Source organism: Mus caroli, unplaced genomic scaffold (genome assembly GCF_978045245.1).
Source record: "Mus caroli unplaced genomic scaffold, Mus_caroli_1 scaffold_12, whole genome shotgun sequence".
NCBI classification, from domain to species: Eukaryota; Metazoa; Chordata; class Mammalia; order Rodentia; family Muridae; genus Mus; species Mus caroli.
The window spans coordinates 65308085-65325668 of NW_028227267.1; the positions used below are offsets into that span (position 1 = coordinate 65308085).

At 44.3% G+C, this 17584-nt stretch overlaps 1 protein-coding gene across 1 annotated transcript; it reads left to right on the plus strand.

The window, feature by feature from the left end:
• Positions 1–4726: 4726 nt before the first annotated feature.
• On the plus strand, positions 4727–16810 carry Stc1 (stanniocalcin 1). The gene is made up of 4 exons (XM_021182239.2): positions 4727–5028; positions 7022–7164; positions 7815–8026; positions 13618–16810. The coding sequence occupies exons 1-4, from the start codon at positions 4911–4913 to the stop codon at positions 13886–13888; spliced, it is 744 nt and encodes a 247-aa protein (XP_021037898.1). The 5' UTR covers positions 4727–4910; the 3' UTR covers positions 13889–16810.
• Positions 16811–17584: the final 774 nt, after the last annotated feature.

Below are 17584 nucleotides of genomic sequence, written 5' to 3' on the forward strand. Positions count from 1 at the left end.
TCAGGCTTGCTTCAGGGACTTCTTAGTAGACTGAAGACTCACTAGACTCTGAGGAGCATATCATCCATGTAACTGAGCGACATCACCATGTAGATCTGGAGGGATGAGAAGAGGAGGGATGCCAATTTCAACTTGTCTACTCTGGTTTAAGCCCATCGGGTCATTTTGTCTTTTTCTCTTTTCCTACCCCTGTCCTGACTCGCTGCACCTTGAAGGGCAGGGGTCCAAGCACGAATATTTTCTCTACCACTGTGGTGGCCTTGCTGCTATAACAAGCAGATCTCAGCCTTTCCTCACCCACAGCAAAGTGAAAGAATGCCATGTTTCTTCTCTAGTATGTTCTCTATGGGTCCCAGTCGCCTCTCTTCTCCCAGCTAACATGTCTCTGCATCCATGCCTGGCATATAAGACAGAGTCATCCAGTAAATGAGAAACAAATCCAAGCCTATATGTTGTGTTCCAATCCACTTGCCTTATAGCATTTCCAGAAAACACTTACAACACACATCTCTTAGCAACCAGCTTTGGGTTTCCTGGAGCACAGAAAAGGCAGAATAAATCTGCCTTCTCCATTATTGCTGTCTAGAGCTGGATGCATAGTAGCCATACATAAGCCAGACGGGGTGGGGATAGAGGGCGTGGCAAGTAAAGAAACAGGTACATAAAATGAGTTTGCCTTCTTAATGTGTTTTCTTGTCTTGCTGCTCCCATCCTTGTTAGAGTTTAAAGTATATGCAAGAACCAAATTCACTTGGGAATTTATGGTCTACATTGAAAGCCCTGCATCTTTATAGGAAAAATAAATAAAAAAGAGGAAAACTATTTTCCCCTCATCTTCCTCCTTCCATTTCCTCATCTTATCTTCAGGTTAGGAGAACATGAGTCAACAATGTAGTAGAAAACACACAGGCCAGGAATCGCCAGAGAAAAGTGATCCAACCGTGGTCAGTATGTCAGACCAACCTTGCCGGGCCTTGAATCCTGTTAACAGAAAATTCACCAAGAAACACACCATCCTGGGCTCCTCTCACCAAAAAGGCAAAAAGCTGTTCCCTGCTTAGCTTAATGCTAGCCAAAGCCAACAAAGCCTTAGAGATTTTTGGCTTAATCTTCTCCCTGAACTCAAGCCAGCACCTCCACGAGTGCAGCCAGGGCATCGTCACCCAGCCCTTGCTGTTGGCAACTCTCTCTCATGCTTCTTAGCACTTTCTTGGCTTAGGGGCAATAGCAGAGGTACCTTCTCCTCCCATCCACTGCCCCCACAGGCACCTCCAACTGTGTAGCTTGGCTTTGGAAGGTTCCCCACCCACTGAAAGTATAGTCAAGACTTTCGTTAGGTAATCTACAACCCTAGCCGAATGCCAGAAAACGCCTGCCTTATGGAAATGCTAGATATTTCTTGCAATTAAAAAACTCATAGCCAAAAATAAGTCAGGAAACGTCTGATGTACATGGCTTACCTAACTTGAAAAGGGGTCTTTTCCAAGAACATCCTCAGGTTGGTTCCTAAGATGCATTTATTCAAAGTACCTCTCATATCAATCCTCCTGCCTTTCTTCCTGTCACCATAGCAATCTCAGCAACCCAAATGCTTGTGAAGCTCCTACCTTTCTTTTGCAAGCTGCTGCCTGGATGCTGACAATCTCTTCCCCAAGCATAACCTTCCTGTTAAAGAGCCCTAATGCCTCCTGTTATAAGATAAAACTCAAACTCCGAAAACCAACCTCCAGATTCTTCTGTATTCTCTCAAACCCCAGGGGAAAGTTGCAAAAGAACTCATCTACCAATTGCCTGCAGGGTTTCTAGACCTACCATCTCAAAGTCCAGCACACAGCACAGTGATGGTAGGTGTTCTGGGAAGGAACTTGGCTTTGAGTACTCATGTCTGCCATCAACTTCCTCCCTTGTCATCCTTGAGTACAGAGGCACCTGTGCACTTCGCTTACACACTAGTGTGGCTAATCATCATTGTATTTCCTCAATTGTTTGCTGTCATCGTGAAACACTTGGCACAATTATCAACTAACCTTTGGATATATAGCTGTTAGTAAGCAAAATAAGAAGTGAAAAGTTAATGTCATAGACACATGCACACACACACACACACTTCCTGATAGTTATAGGACATTGTGTTCTGGTAAGAGCTTCAGAGAACTGGGAAAAGAAACTGGATTGTCAGAGGAAAGCAATCACCCTTCCAAGCTGGTGGACCAGCCAGAGGTCAAGTGTAGATCCTTGAACAGTGCACAATGACTAGGGAAGCAGAGACTGCTCAGGAATGGAAGTCTAGACCTTCTGGTAAACCCTGCACCTATGCTCTTCTGCCCTCTTTGAAAGATAACACTGCATGACCTATTCTGCAATGCCATACATGCTCCATTCCTGCATAAAACCATCAACAATCGACCTCAGAGATTCCCAGAGTAAGAATTTCCTGAAACACAAGCTGGCATCACTTCCCTCCCCGCCCCCTAATTTAAATGCTCACTTCTTGTAGGTCTTTCCAGGAAATCTCCCTCAAATGTCTAGCTGTCTCTCAGGCAAAGTTCTACATTTTGAACTTGTAGAAGGTGTCCCAAGGTTGGTCATCTTCCCAACTAAATTCCAGATGCCCCGGGTTAGAATCATGATTGTTTTCTAGACTCCCTCACTTTTATCCTTCCTGACATACCACGCAGTACTCAAATTAGTACTGGAGAAACAACAATACCGTTAATGAACAAAGACTGCAATGGGCAAATTAAGTAGTTTATACATTCAATCAATCAAAAGATGAGATTAGCTAACTGAAACATGAAATTACATGGAATTTTCCAATTTTTCACATATTTTCTGTGTCTTTTATTCTTTCAAGCCTTGTCATAGCAAACACCCCTGCTTTTTCTAACAGTCTTTTTTTTTAAGGAATGGGCTATAAGTCACCTTAAGCAAACCCACTTGCTGCACACACACACACACACACATACACACACACATACACACACAGAGGAACACTCAAAGACAGACCTGATTCTGGGTGTGACTTGTAATAACAGAATTATTTTTTTTTTAAGTTTTCATGTGAAGTTTCAGGGCTGAACCTGAAGCCACTGGCTCTGTTTCTTTCCAAGACCATGCTGTCCCAGTCCACAGAACAACCAGAGACCCTTTTGTATTTACCTCCTGAAGAATGTTCGATGTTTTATCGTTAATCCTTTTGCCTCACCCCACCCTTTAATGACCACCTTCCTACCCTGAGGAGTCCTCTCAAGGACCATTAACCTCCTTCACAACTTAAGGACAAGCCTTCCTGTTGCCCACACTCCACTTATAAGAAAATAGGAGCTACTCTACTGGGCATGATTTGTGATTCCACTATAATTTTCCCATTAAGTCTCCAGTTTATCAGTCTCCTCTCCTACACATTCTGGTCTTTCCCTACCCTTTCTTCCCAGTCCCGCCCCCTGCCTCTTCCCCAACCCCCAAGAAGTGAACTGGTTTACCCAGCAGGTTTAGTCTTGCTTTGACCAGCTCATTGTTTCAATGTGATTACGATGCTGCCGGGCTTGAATCCACAGTTTATTAATTTCCAGGCATTTGCCATGTCCCTCTGTGGAGTGTCGTGTGAGGAGTAGTTGTGCGTGTGTGCACAGACAGTAACCAACACTCCTAGGATTGGCAGAGCCTCTGGTGACTAAGAAAACACTGTTGGTGGTGATCCAGGACTAGGGATGTAGCCAGTTAATAGAGCGCGCGCGCGGGCCAGTGTGCATGAAGCTGTGGGCTCAATCCCCAGAACCACACAGTGACAGATGCCTGTTATTTCAGCATGGAAAGATGGAGGCAGGAGGACAGGAGTTCAAGGTCACCCTCAGCTAGACATCAAGTTCAGCCTGGGCTGCATGAGACCCTTGTTTCAGGTGAATCATATTATTTTAGAGGTGTGTGGAATAAGATTTGAGAAGTGGGAGAGCAAGGTGAAAGGACATGGCCAAGGTCATAGATTTAATACCTAGGAGAGCTGAGGGAAGAGCTGAGAGCTAGAGCTACCCAACCTCCGATCACTGGGATCATGCACAGGCATACAGCCTTCTGCCATGGCTCACATAGCAGTAAGAATTCAGGGTGTCCACAGATCACTGCAAGGAATCATAGCTGCATACTGTAAGTGAACGCGCAAATGCAAAAAAAAAAAAAAAAAAAAAAAAGATGTTGAGCTCTTACAGAGAACAGCCTGCTAAAATTAGAGAGTTGCTATAGTGTGATTAAATTCAAATCTGCATCACATCTCCCTACCAAGCATCCAACATGCATTCCTCCTAGTGGCTCATTTTTAAAAAATTAAAGATGAATTTCACAAGTACCTTAAAGGGCTTTTCAAGTGATTTTCCTTTTGGCTTGATCAATACAGAGTTATCACTTCAGCATGTGAAAATAGCTTTTCCACACAATCCCTGCGCGCGCACACACACACACACACACACACACAAATCATTGGCAGCAGGTACTTTCAATTTGCTGGAAAATATTTCTAAGAAGTCAAAAAGCTCCAGCTGAATAAGCGTGCCTGCCTATTGGCTAAACGGACCAGTTGAAGGATCTGATTGGTCCCTGATCCTGAGGACCGATAAGACGGCTATAAAATCCCTGGGTGCAGCTCTTGGGCCCCCAGTTTGCAAAAGCCAGAGGTGCAAGAAGCAGCAGCAGCAGCAGCAGCAGCAGTAGCAGCAGCAACAGCAGCAGCAGCCGCCTGCCAGCCACACACACACACACACACACACACACACACACACACACAAATTCTTCCTCAAATCCTCACCTAAGCTTTCAGTATATCCAGATCCACATCTTCACTCAAGCCGGGAGAGGGAAAGAGGAAAGTGGGGGGGGAGGAAAAAAAAGCCAACAACTTAGCGGAAACTTCTCAGAGAATGCTCCAAAACTCAGCAGTGATTCTGGCGCTGGTCATCAGTGCAGCTGCAGCGCACGAGGCGGAACAGAATGATTCTGTGAGCCCCAGAAAATCCCGGGTGGCGGCTCAAAATTCAGGTAAGCAAGAAAACCCAGGACCGGTTTCTCTCCCCAAAGATCTGTCCTCATTTGCCTCTCTCACTTTTGCATGTGTCTCTGTGACGGCTGATCTCAGTAATAAATGTGCTTCATGCCTGGTGATAATGAACTGCCAGTGTAATCCTATAGCCTTAGGAAGTGGAGTTCCTTTGTTTAATAAATTGCATGCAACTAACGAAGAAGCTGGGCGCTCTGCTGAGGGTATTTCATTGCATAAGCCTAGCCTGATTGCCTGAAATCTGGCACGTACCCTCTTGTTGGGGGGAGGGGGCGGGGAAAGGCTTGAATGTTGGCACGCCTCACAGCGGCTCTCTCTACTCCACAAGCTTGTGTTAAGGTAATGAGTGGCTTACCTCCTGCCATGCCTCTCCCTGCTCCTTTAAGACCTTGTAACTTGACTTCTCTACCTCTCCAGACAGCACACAGACAAGCCCCCTCCTCACACTGATTTGTGGAACCATAATCCTCAAGTCTGAAAAAGAAATTTTTTTCAGGGCGCATTCAGAAAGGGGGTGGGAGGACCTACACACCCCGTTCCCTATAAGCCTGCCTGTCTCCTTCCTCGCTCTCACAGGCTCCATTCAATCGCCCATGCAGCCCGTGGTCCCTAGAAGGAAGTGCATTTGTGAAAGGAAGCATTTCTTTCTCCATGGGGAAGGTCTTACTTTCCTCCCGACTCCCGCACCAGTTAACTGTATATGGTCCTGGCCTCCGAGGCAAAGAAGCATTAGGACCCCTATGTCCCTTGACTTCTAGATCCTCGCAAACTCCTCTCCCCAACTGTTAACAGAGATGGGACCCCGCAGGTGTCAAAATGCTGCAGATGCTCCCCCTTGGAAGAGCGCAGGTCCCTGCCAGAGGAGGCCTTTTGCCTGGCTTCCTTTTGTACTTAGTTGCTATAGCGATGCTGTGATTCACAATTCGAGCTTGCCTAAAACAATAGCAGCCCTAATGCATATTAAAACTGCTTAAAGCAAAGTTATAATTTGAACCCGTGGAAATATATAATTAGGGAAATGACTTGTAACATCCCAGAGGCTGCGGGTGGTGGGAGGGGGGGCGGGGAAGCCTAACCTAACCAAACCATGCTTTTGATCTGGGAGGAGAATCCTACGGTATGAAGGCTACAGATCATTGCTTGCGGAGCTGCCTGCCAGAACACCCCTCCTTCTGTGGGAGAGAAATTACTTTTATGGCAGATCTTATCCAGAATGCAGAAAGCCCGGTGCAAGTTCTTTGCGGTTTTCTTCCAGCCTTTCACAAGGAGTGCCTTGAACCCGTCACTCCACACCTGTGTTTCTCCTTTTTTGAAAAGAAGCCTTTTTAATATGAGAGATTATTCATACCTCTAAGCGCTGGACTGTGGTTGGGGGGCTGGGTGAATACAAAGGGCTTAGATTCCTTGTCTGCCAGTGCCTTCATGGGTTAAAAGCTCTCTTTGGGAAGGGTCTCCCTCCAAATGGACTCAGCAAATTATTCTCTGCCATTTGGATTAAAATACCATGCTTTTTACTCTAGACTGCATTTTTTTAGAGGGCAGATAGATTCTCTCTGGTCCTCCCCCAACCCCATCATGAGCCTGACCTTCAGTCACTGCCTACAGCCTACCCAAGAGCTCTCAAGTTCCAAGGGACAGCCTTTGATTCCTGTCACCACCAGAAGACACTATGCATTACAAGGTCTCTAGCCTTAATTCTCTAGCCATCAAAATGCATAGAAGGGTGAGACCCAGAGAGCATGTGCCTAAGGGAGAAGGCACTACCCCTATCATGAATCTCAGAAGGAAAAACGTCCTTCCCCCACCCCCTTTCTCACCCCAATTTTCTTCCAATTGTTCTATCTAATGGAACCCCAAATCAAATTCCGAGGGTAAGTTAAGATCATGTGCCCTTGGTATTAGACTTTTACACCTACTGGATTCTACCAGAGCCCCCTTAGCTTGACCCAGACTGGTTCTGCTTGTCTCTTCCAGCTGAAGTGGTTCGCTGCCTCAACAGTGCCCTGCAGGTTGGCTGTGGGGCTTTTGCATGCCTGGAAAACTCCACATGTGACACAGATGGGATGTACGACATTTGTAAATCCTTCTTGTACAGTGCTGCTAAATTTGACACTCAGGTAACTGGACCTTGCCTTTTGCTCCCACTGGCTTCTTGTCTTTTGAACAGAATGCTTGTTACTCTTCTTAAGAGTCCCAAAAGCCAACGTTGCTCCCCAGCCTCCTAACCAAAAGGCTCATCCCAGGCTTGCAAACATGCTCCAGAACGCATGCGTGCGTGTATGCGCACAGATACACTGACACAGGTTGGGGACATATGCACACCAGGTTTAGACCAGGATTGCGTGCGTGTACACTGACACAGGTTGGGGACATATGCACACCAGGTTTAGACCAGGAATAAGGGGTTGGCAGAGGCTGGCTTATAATATGAGGGATGATTAGCAGAAAAGCATTTTTGCTTTGAGAGGAAATAAAAATGTTCTCCTCTGAGTGATCTGGCATGCTATCTGAAATTCCCAGTTACCAGTCTTAACCCCAAGAACATAAAACTGATTCTGACCATCTTCACATTTCGGAGGAGTTGATAATGTCTCCCTCCTATCTCGTTTCCTGTCTGTGGAGCTGAGTGTTCAAGATAGTCCAAGAAAGAAGAGATTTTTCTCTTTTGATTCTCAGCCATGCTGTGTCCCCTTGAAAGGTTCCTGTGTCATAGACCCAGACCTCTTTTAGAAGGTCAAACTCATGCTTATCTTCTTATCCCTGGCAGGGAAAAGCATTTGTCAAAGAGAGCTTAAAGTGCATCGCCAATGGGATCACCTCCAAGGTATTCCTTGCCATTCGGAGGTGTTCGACTTTCCAGAGGATGATCGCCGAGGTGCAGGAGGACTGCTACAGCAAGCTCAACGTTTGCAGCATCGCCAAGCGCAACCCGGAAGCCATCACTGAAGTCATACAGCTGCCCAATCACTTCTCCAACAGGTACCCGAGGGTCCTCTTCTTCACAGCATGGGGGGTAGGGTGGGGGTTGGCCACAATAACCAGAGTAGCAATCTTTCCCTCTGGTGTTATAACAATCTTCCTACACAGCTAACTGAGAGATGGTTTGCAGTTTTCCTGGGTGAGTTTCTCTGTCCAGTTCTTACCATAAGCCTGAAGGAAACAAGCAAGCTTCTGGAAAGTACCTTTTGAGACATCAGGTTTGGCTGAAACCATGGCTGAGCAACAGAATAATAGGCCATGAAAAAAAAAACCTAGTCAAATGTCAAAATGCAGACTTTTATTAAATCTGTATATTTGGAGTTAGTCCCAAAGCCAGATATTTCAGTAGCTAATCATCTTATCTCCAGAACAAGTCATCTTATTTACCCAGAACCAGATTCATTTTACTCTATGAAAAGTAAAATGGCTTCAGGGAGCCATTCTTATGTTCCCTTCAAAGCATTATGTCATCCCAACCCACTAGCCCAAGATTTCCCAGAAGGAAAAGCTGGTGGCTACCCAAGTATCATTTGCATCTCAGGTGACCCAAAGCTACTGGGTTCACACCATCTGACCTCCAGACCTGCCTATGTCATTGGTTTGGAAGCCTTTGCCTAATAGGAATGAAACCCTGATATGTAAGAGATCTTGCATCCTGGTCCACTGTGGGTATCAAAGATGTCTAGCAAGAGGTGAGGGATGATGCTTGGGTAGTACATAGACAGACAGAAGAATCAGTAGTTAACTATAAGTCAGTTGTCAACAGCCTGCGGAGATGCTCGAAGCCAAATCCTATGATTGGATGAAATCCCATGATTCCCTGACTCTCCCACCAAGTCTCTATGTAGTCACAAGGAATAGTTCTGTTACTCCGGTCCCCTAAGAATTGTCACACATCTAAGCTGATGACTCTCCTAGCCAAATAACCCCATCCTTTTGAGACAGACAACTGTCTTTACCCCTAACATGAAACTTCTGTGACATATAGGAGCCGTTCTCAACTACCATACAACCCTTGAATGCAAGTCTATGTGACTTTTCAGAACAGGAAAAATCAACTCCGTTTTCCTCAAATATCTTGTCTTTCTATATCAACCTCAATTTTAAAAATTCTCCTAGGAAGATTCTTGTTGAGGGAGGGAAGGGTTGATACGTCACTGGTTGATGGAGACGAACCCTTTGCCATAGGGGGAAGAGATGAAGAGTCCTTGCTTGGACAATGGTTAGGTACAAAAGATGTAGTTATGTAGTATTTTAAAGGGAGGTGTGTTAGCAGAGTCAGTACAAGTTTAGATTGCTAAAGATCCTATACACATAGGATCTCTAAAGTGGCAGGTAGCCGATTTCAAGGCTATACAGAGTTGGCTATTTCAGTTCAAGTCTCATTCTCCCTTGTGATGAGAGAGTCACTCTCATCACAAGGAAGAAAGGAGGCTACAGAGTTTGAACCAGAGATTCCCACTTATCCAAGAGGAAACTTTGAAAAGGTGTCCTTAGCTAGGCCATTATTCTTCTTCCAAAGTATCCTGTTTGCAATGCCTTCAAAAAATAATCCAGGCACAGGCCCTTTATCTCCTCCTGCTGGTGTTTAGTAGAAAAGGTCAGTGGGAAAAGGGTGGAATAGTCTTAAACGTCAGAATCGCTCATGCAACTCTTACCTTTTTCCAAGTATTTTACTTCAGTGGTCAGGACTAGTGCAATTTCCTCTGCAGGCGGGGCTTGCTCTGCTCTATTTCAACTCCTCAGCGCCCGAAACATCCTGGCTTCCCAGCCTCGGTCCCAACATAGACACACGCAAAGTCCTTGCCAGTTGGCAAAGAATTGCAAAGGGAAGTAGTTACAGGTTCATTCCACCTTCCTGTGGTTTTTCTAGCATGAGACTTAGGTCTGGGAGCGTCCAAAAGCCTGATTAGACTGAAAGGCAGAATGGGGCTGTGTGTATATGACAAAGGTGCATGCAGGGAGAGAAGGTGGTTGGGAATGTCCCCTGCCCTGATTTGCAACCCATACTTTCAGTCTTGAGGGAAGCAGGAAGGATTGATGAGGCGGGCAAGGCACCATGAAGCTTGGGAACCAATGAGACCAACCCAGATCCAGAGTGGGAAAAGTGACAAAGCGTCCAACTCTCTAGGGCATGGATTGGGAACAGGAAACAGAAGAATAATATTGATCAAGGGAAACAAAGGACTATTTATAAACTCTCACACAGAACGTTCCTAGGCAGAATGTGTGTATTTGGGTAAGCATGGCTGAAACTGTAGCCATGGAGAATGCCTGATCTTATTCTTCACCAAGCACATGGGGTGTGGGGGTGGGGTCAAGGATGGAATTTTCAAAGTTAGAAGAAAGATACATGCTTTGTGCAAGGTCCTTCCAGGCTGTGAGGCCAGAAGGCTTAATCTGCTATTTCAATTCGGTGTGCAACACCATGGCATAAAGCCTGTCAAGGCTTAAAGATAGGGAACATCCCAACTCCCCTTACAAAGCGGATTTCTTCTGCTGAGCTGTACTGGTTTTTGTTAGCTTGAGAAGGAAAATGCATGCTGAGTCCATAGAAACAAAATATGATAGCTGAGGGGAAAGGTTATCCAGCCCTACTTCCCCATCTAACTGACTGAAGGACAGAGGTTCAGTGGGATAAGCAACCTGCTAAAGGTCTCATAGCTTGGACCCTCATACCCAATAGGGTCCAGAATTCATATGGCCTTGAGCCAAGCTATTTTGATTTCTACTTCAAAAGAAGGCAGCCAGAAAAACCCTGCAAGAAGTCCCTGAAGCCCCAAAATAGAATACCATGAATAATAATATACACACACCATGGTGTTCTGCAAGAAATTTTGTGTGTGCTCTCTCCTAAAAGAAAAGACATATCATCTTTCCTCGTAGCTGGTGTAACTGTATGTTCTTGGTACAAAAGGGTGCTCAATAAATATATGACCTCTTAAAGCATCTGTGTTGCTTAGCAACCCAAAGTAAAGGTCTCCTCATTGTCCTGCAAAGTCCAGAGATGAGAGTCACATTTCCGGCTCACTGGAGACAACAGAGTTAGCTGGTAGCAGGCAGCCTAGCATATGCTTTAGCTTTGAGGAGCTCCTAACTGAGCCATCTATAGTTTTCTACTTTACAATATAGAAAATTCTTTGCCTTCTCCACTAAGTTACCAAAGCCCCCTCAGGGAACAGGAGCTCCTACTAAGAGCAGGTAGGCCAACCTAAGAGTAGGTCAGGTATTCTGTCTAGTCTATCAGACACAGAGACACAACAGCAAAAGGAGGTGCCCTCAGAGTCAGGCAGCATTAGGGCCCCCAAAGATGCAGGCTACACAAGCTGAATTTCTTTAAGGGGCTTAGAGTTCTCCAACCAGACAAGAGCTTCCAATTCTGCCAAAGAAGAAACTTTGCATTCTTTCTGTTTCTAAAGAGCAATCCAATTTTCCAGGCCACTTGTGGACAAATGCGTCATGAAAAAGTTCTTTCTAGATGTGGAAGGGTTAACTTCTCTGAGCTATAAAGTCCTTAAGGGAACAGTATCCTCCAAGAACTAAAATACCTTCTAAAGTAGACCCCAAGATGTAGGGGAACCAAGTCCTGGAAGAGCCCAGAAGTTAGTTGATACCTGGAGATGAATGACGGTATAGATGGCTAAAAGCTGTTGCGACATCACAGTTCCTGTCTCAGTTTTTCCAAAACTCTCCCCCATTTCCCCATCCAAGTGAACCTCAGCTTAACTCATGTACTTGGTAATTCCAAAGGTTTGGAAAAGGTTCCTCTGGGACAGAGAAGCCAAATTTCACTCACAGCTGGATAGAATTGTCCCTGACAAGAGGGCTATAGCCAGGACTATGGGCAAGGCAGAGGCTGTTCCCCTCTCTCCACCCCCAGCTTCACTCCTCTCACTCAAAGAAAGGTGACCGCTTAGCTTCCTCACTCACGATCTACTTTGTTTACTGTCCATCCTTCAAAGGGGGACCTTCAAACTTGACCTCTCTAAGGGGGTCAAGTTATTCTAGAAAGATGTTTGCTCATGTGCTCTGGGAGTTGAGTTAAAAATAACCAGGATTCCTCCCCTCCCCAGTTGATCCTGTGGCCCCCATGACACCCTGACCACTCCTAGAAAAGGGTCGCTCTACATCAGCACAGCAGGTCACTGTCACCAGGGAAAGAGCATAGAGCTAATGGGTTTATACAACCATTGAGTCAAAATAGGCCAGAAATTCCCCCAAGTCACTTTGGAGAATACCTGAACTGTACAAGTTGTTTAGAAGTTTTGAACATAGATGGTTTGGTCCATTCACAGCCATAACACTTGGCTATGTTATTTGGGACAGTCAGAGGAATTTGTAGCATAAATGGAAGTCACTTATACTACACATAAAGGTCTTTGTCGTTAGGGTTTTGGTTTGTTTGCTTAGAAATCTACAACATCACAGATCATTTTTCTTCAAAACGTTAAGACATTTTTTGTACAACAGAAGAATGTCCTTATGCTCTTCCCATTGATGTCAAAGTTCAGTTGATATAGTAAGAAGGTATTCCAATATAAATAGAAGCATAGGGGCAGGTGGTGAGAACTAAGAGAAGGTCAATGCTACACATGCAGGAAGAAGGTGGACGTGATCTTCCCAGACAGGAAAGCCACCCTGCTATTTAAATTCTAGTTCCTCATTTTTAAAAAGTGTGAATTACTGAGCAGACACTACACTCTGATGCCACTCAGCTACTGGGATAACAAGACTAAGGACATCCTACCCTGCCCTTGAAAAGTTCAAAGTCTAGCCAGGGAAAAAGAAATCATCATGAGGCCATCAAATGTTGGTGCTTGAGGTGACAACTAAAGTCTATGAGGCATCCAAAGAAGGAAGAGGTCATAAAAGCCTAAGCAACATGAGAGAGTTTCACAGACTCACAGAAGGATGGTCTTTTAAAGGTCATTCAACTTCTCCTTTAAGCACTCTTGCTTCCTTGTGTTTGCCTGCTGGAAGCCACTATATGCCTTTGAAGGAAGCTGCAAAATAGAGTTCGTCAGTTATCAGCCTTTTCAAGACTGGCTGAGTGGATGTAAGGAAAGTAGCTTTCACACGAAAATGCATGGCTATAGATTGAGGCTTAGTTAGAGCGTGCATTAGTATGTACCTACGCTTGAGCACACGCGTCCCTGGGACAGAGGGAGGTTGCAGAAAACATCCAAATAATTGTCAGTCCCTGGGCAGTGATATAGTACTAACACAAGCTTAGAGTTTCAGGCCCACCAATTCTATTCATTTTATTTGACTAAGTCCACTTATGCCATTAATTCGTTGTATGACTTTGAGCAAGCACCCCAGTTTCTTCCCTACAATATGAGAGCATTTTGGGTCCTTTATCCCTGAGAGCCATTGTTTTCCCGGATTTCAGACATAAGAGTCAGCCTCCTATAGTTCAGTGTGATCTAACTCTCTTGAAGTCTAAACATGGAGATGGACATTCTAGTGTTATCTGGTGAACCCAGAGCTCGGAAGGAAGCAAAAGCCACCTTCAGCTTTGCATAGAGCATTGGTGCCTGAACCCACTCCTGTCTTTGTTTTCTCTAATGAGAATCTTTTCCCCAATGCAGATACTACAACAGACTTGTCCGAAGCCTTCTGGAATGTGATGAAGACACGGTCAGCACAATCAGAGACAGCCTGATGGAGAAGATCGGGCCCAACATGGCCAGCCTCTTCCACATCCTGCAGACAGACCACTGTGCCCAGACACACCCCAGAGCTGACTTCAATAGGAGGCGCACAAATGAGCCACAGAAGCTGAAAGTCCTCCTCAGGAACCTCCGAGGTGAGGGGGACTCTCCCTCACACATCAAACGCACCTCCCAAGAGAGTGCGTAAGCAGGGAGAGGTATTCACAGCCTCACCAAACTAATAGCATTTTAGGGGTGTTGACACACCAACTTTGAGTGTACTGTGCCTGGTTTGATTTTTTTTTTAAGTAGTACCTATTTTCTATCCCCCCGTTAAAGAAAAATTGCATGAAACTAGGCTTCCATAATCAATATCCCAACATTCTGCAATGACAGCATTCTTACCAACAGAATACATGTGTGGTCATTCTGCCTCTCCTCAAGAGAGAATGTACCCTCTTCCATTCCCCCCTCTCTCTGAATTCTTTTCCCAGATCCCTATCTACTCTCCGCAAACACAAACCATTCATGTAAACTACCCAGTCATTGTAATCTGAAAATGTAGATCCCTTTAGAATGGTCACCTGGTAGAGTTAGCCAATACAAAACAACTTTATTTAAATGCATGTCTTAAATGCTCATAAATATGTTAAATGGAATTCGTGTTATGAATCTGTGCTGGCCATGGACGAATATGAATGTCATGTTTGAATTCTTGATCTCTAACGAGTCTTATGGTCTCTATCCTCCAATGTCTAATTTCCTTTCTGACATATTTACCAAATTGCTCAAACCTGGTTCTCCAACCAGACTTTGAGCCAGCATCTTCTTGCATCTAATGAAAAACAAAAAGCTAACATCTTTATGTACTGTAACTGCTCAGAGCTTTAAAAGTATCTTTAACAATTGTCTTAAAAAAAAACGGAGAATCTTAAGGTCTAACTGTGGAATATAAATAGCTGAAAACTATTGTACTGTACATAAATTCCAGAGGACTCTGCTTAACAGAGCAGTCTATAATAACTTTATTGCATATAGATTTAGTTTTGTACCTTAGCTTTATTTTCCTTTTCCTGGGAATGGAATAACTATCTCACTTCCAGATATCCACATTCACGCTCCTTGTGGCCTTTTTTATAACTAAGGGGGTAGAAGTAGTTTTAACTCAACATCAGAACTTAAGATGGGCCTATACTTGATAGGAAAACCCAACAGGTTATCTGAAGGACCCCAGGTAAGACGTTAATCTCCCAGCCCACCTCAACCCAGAGGCTACGTTTGACTTAGATGTATCCTGAAACAGCTCTGTCACATCCAACTGGGAATAACAAGAATCAAAAAGATCATCCCTTTGGGCTTGGACCACTTAGTGTGACAAGGCCTACTATCCCCTTGGAAGTGGCAGTTCTTGGCTCATCGCCTTCCATCAGTGCCTGGCACGCTGGTAAATGATGGAGTGGGATATTGTTCCACTAAGCCAATCAGGAATGAGTCAATCAGCCTTTGGGTCTTTAGTCCGGGGAACTTGGGCTTAAGGGGGTATGAATAACCCTGGGCTGTCCAGCCTTAATAGACTCCTCTTACATCTTTTGTCCTGTAACATGCTGCCTGCCAAAGTAGTCCTGGCAGCTGGACCATCTCTGTAGGATCTTTAAAAAAAAAAAAAGAAAAAAGAAAAAAAAAGAAAAAATATAGAGAGAATGAAGGAGGGCATAAGCGCTGGTGGTTTGATCATTTCTGCTGTGATGTTTACAGGATGGTAGCCACCAAAGCCAAATGATTAACCTGTCTACGAACAACAGTAGTTTCTCAGGGTCATTGTCCTTGAACCCAACAGCCCCAATTATGAGTGTCACTGCTCACCAAAGGTCAATGCTGAGAGAGGAAGAGGGAGGGGCTGCTCCAAACTCATTTGGGTAGAAACTATTGGTGCTTGACTCTCACTAGGCTACACCCCAGAGTTGACCAAATTGAGTGATAGGGACCCTGGTGGGAGGAGGGAGGGCACCTCTCCAGGGAAATCAAAAGCAATACAACTTTACCACAAAGCCTTTAAAACCAGTAACATAGTGCTCAAGGACCAAGATCAAGCGTAGCAGCTGCAGCTGCAGCGGCCCCAAGGCTGCATGCAGCCTCTATCCCCACACAGCCTCGAAGCGCGCTGACATCAGATTGTTAAGGGCATTTTCATACTTAGAACTGTCCCATCCCCAGGTCCCAAACAAATGGACACTGCCTTAGCCTCTTGGAAATCAGGTAGCACATATTCTAAGCTAGAGTCACCCCTCTCCCCCACCCCTAACTTCCCACCCCAGGCAAGGCTGACTTCTTTGAACCAGAAAAGCTAGTCAAGTGTGTGTGTTGTGCATTTTTGCAAACCCACTAAGCCAGAACCCCAAAGTGGCAAGTAGCTTATGAGAATTCCTAGTAAAATTCTCTTAAGTTCAGTAAATTTTCTTTCTCTCTTTTCTCTTTTTTTTTTATTTTTTTTATTTTTGCTGTGACCTTTTCAATCTGTGATATACCCTCCTTTCTCCCCACAGTGATATTGGTATATGTACCAACAATGCACATATCTACACATATGAAAAGAAGCAGTTCTCACAATGTTGCTGGGTTTTTGTTTTGTTTTGTTTTGTTTTGTTTTGTTTTGTTTGGGTTTTTTTTTTTTTGGTTTTTTTGCTTCTTTTTTCCCCTCCCCCTGGCCCTCTCCACCCCCTTCTTGAACTTCCAAAGCTTTGTCTCGTGTTTGCTGCAGAGCGATTCGGGGACTGACCTAGACCAGTTTGCATGATCTCCTCTCTTGTGATTTGGTTGCACTTTAGAACATTTTTGTGCCGTATTATTTGCATTATGTATTTATAATTTAAATGATATTTAGGTTTTTTGGCTGAGTACTGGAATAAACAGTGAGCATATCTGGTATATGTCATTATTTATTGTTAAATTACATTTTTAAGCTCCATGTGCATATAAAAGTTATGAAACATATCATGGTAATGACAGATGCAAGTTATTTTATTTGCTTATTTTTATAATTAAAGATGCCATAGCATAATCTGAAGCCTTTGGTGAATTCCTTCTACGATAATAATAATAATAATAAAGTGTTAACGTTTTATTTGTTCTCCCCCCCTCCCACGTCTTTCATTGTTATTCTTTGAAAACTTCTTGGACCAGCAAGATGCTTCAATGAGTAAATGAGCTTGCCTTCCAAACTTGTTGACCTAAGTTCAATCCCCAGGTCCCACATAAAAGTAGAAAGAAAGAACAGACTCCACAAAGTTGTCCTTCAACCTCTATGTAGGCATTGTGGTGTGCACACGTCTATACAAACACACACACACACACACACACACACACACACAGAGAGACATGCATACATACACATGCAAAGACAACAATAATAATAATATTTCTTTTTCAAATTTCTTGAGAGAATTTATAAGTACAAACTCATTTTCTTTAAAGTCACTAATAATGGGTCACTATGACTATGAATACAGTTTAAGTCAGGCTTTGCCAAACATCTATAAAAATCATCCAGTAGCTCTCCTTACCATTATGTTAAAATTTAAACCCAGGGGCTGAGGAGATGACTCGCGAGATAGCTTGCTGCACAAACATGAGAACCTGAGTTCAGATCTCAGGCCCTCATGTGAAAATGCTGGGCATGGTAGTATGCATTGTAATTTAACACTGGTGAAGTAGAGGGAAGAGGCTCCCTGGAGCTCACTGTGCAGCCAGCAAGCTTAGTTCAATCAGGGTGCTCCGTGTTCAGTAAAAAGCTATGTCTCTAGAAACAGAGTAGAAACGAATCAAGGACGCACTTCCACCAATCTCTGCCTCGTATAGAGGCAGAACACATAAATATGAAAGAAGTACACACACACACACACACACA

Bases quoted from the DNA above. Each gene is read 5' to 3' on its own strand.
- Stc1 (XM_021182239.2), top strand. From the start codon at position 4,911: ATGCTCCAAAACTCAGCAGTGATTCTGGCGCTGGTCATCAGTGCAGCT. The intron at 7,165-7,814 runs GTAACTGGACCT...TATCCCTGGCAG, and splicing joins CTGCTAAATTTGACACTCAG to GGAAAAGCATTTGTCAAAGA. The intron at 8,027-13,617 runs GTACCCGAGGGT...TCCCCAATGCAG, and splicing joins CCCAATCACTTCTCCAACAG to ATACTACAACAGACTTGTCC.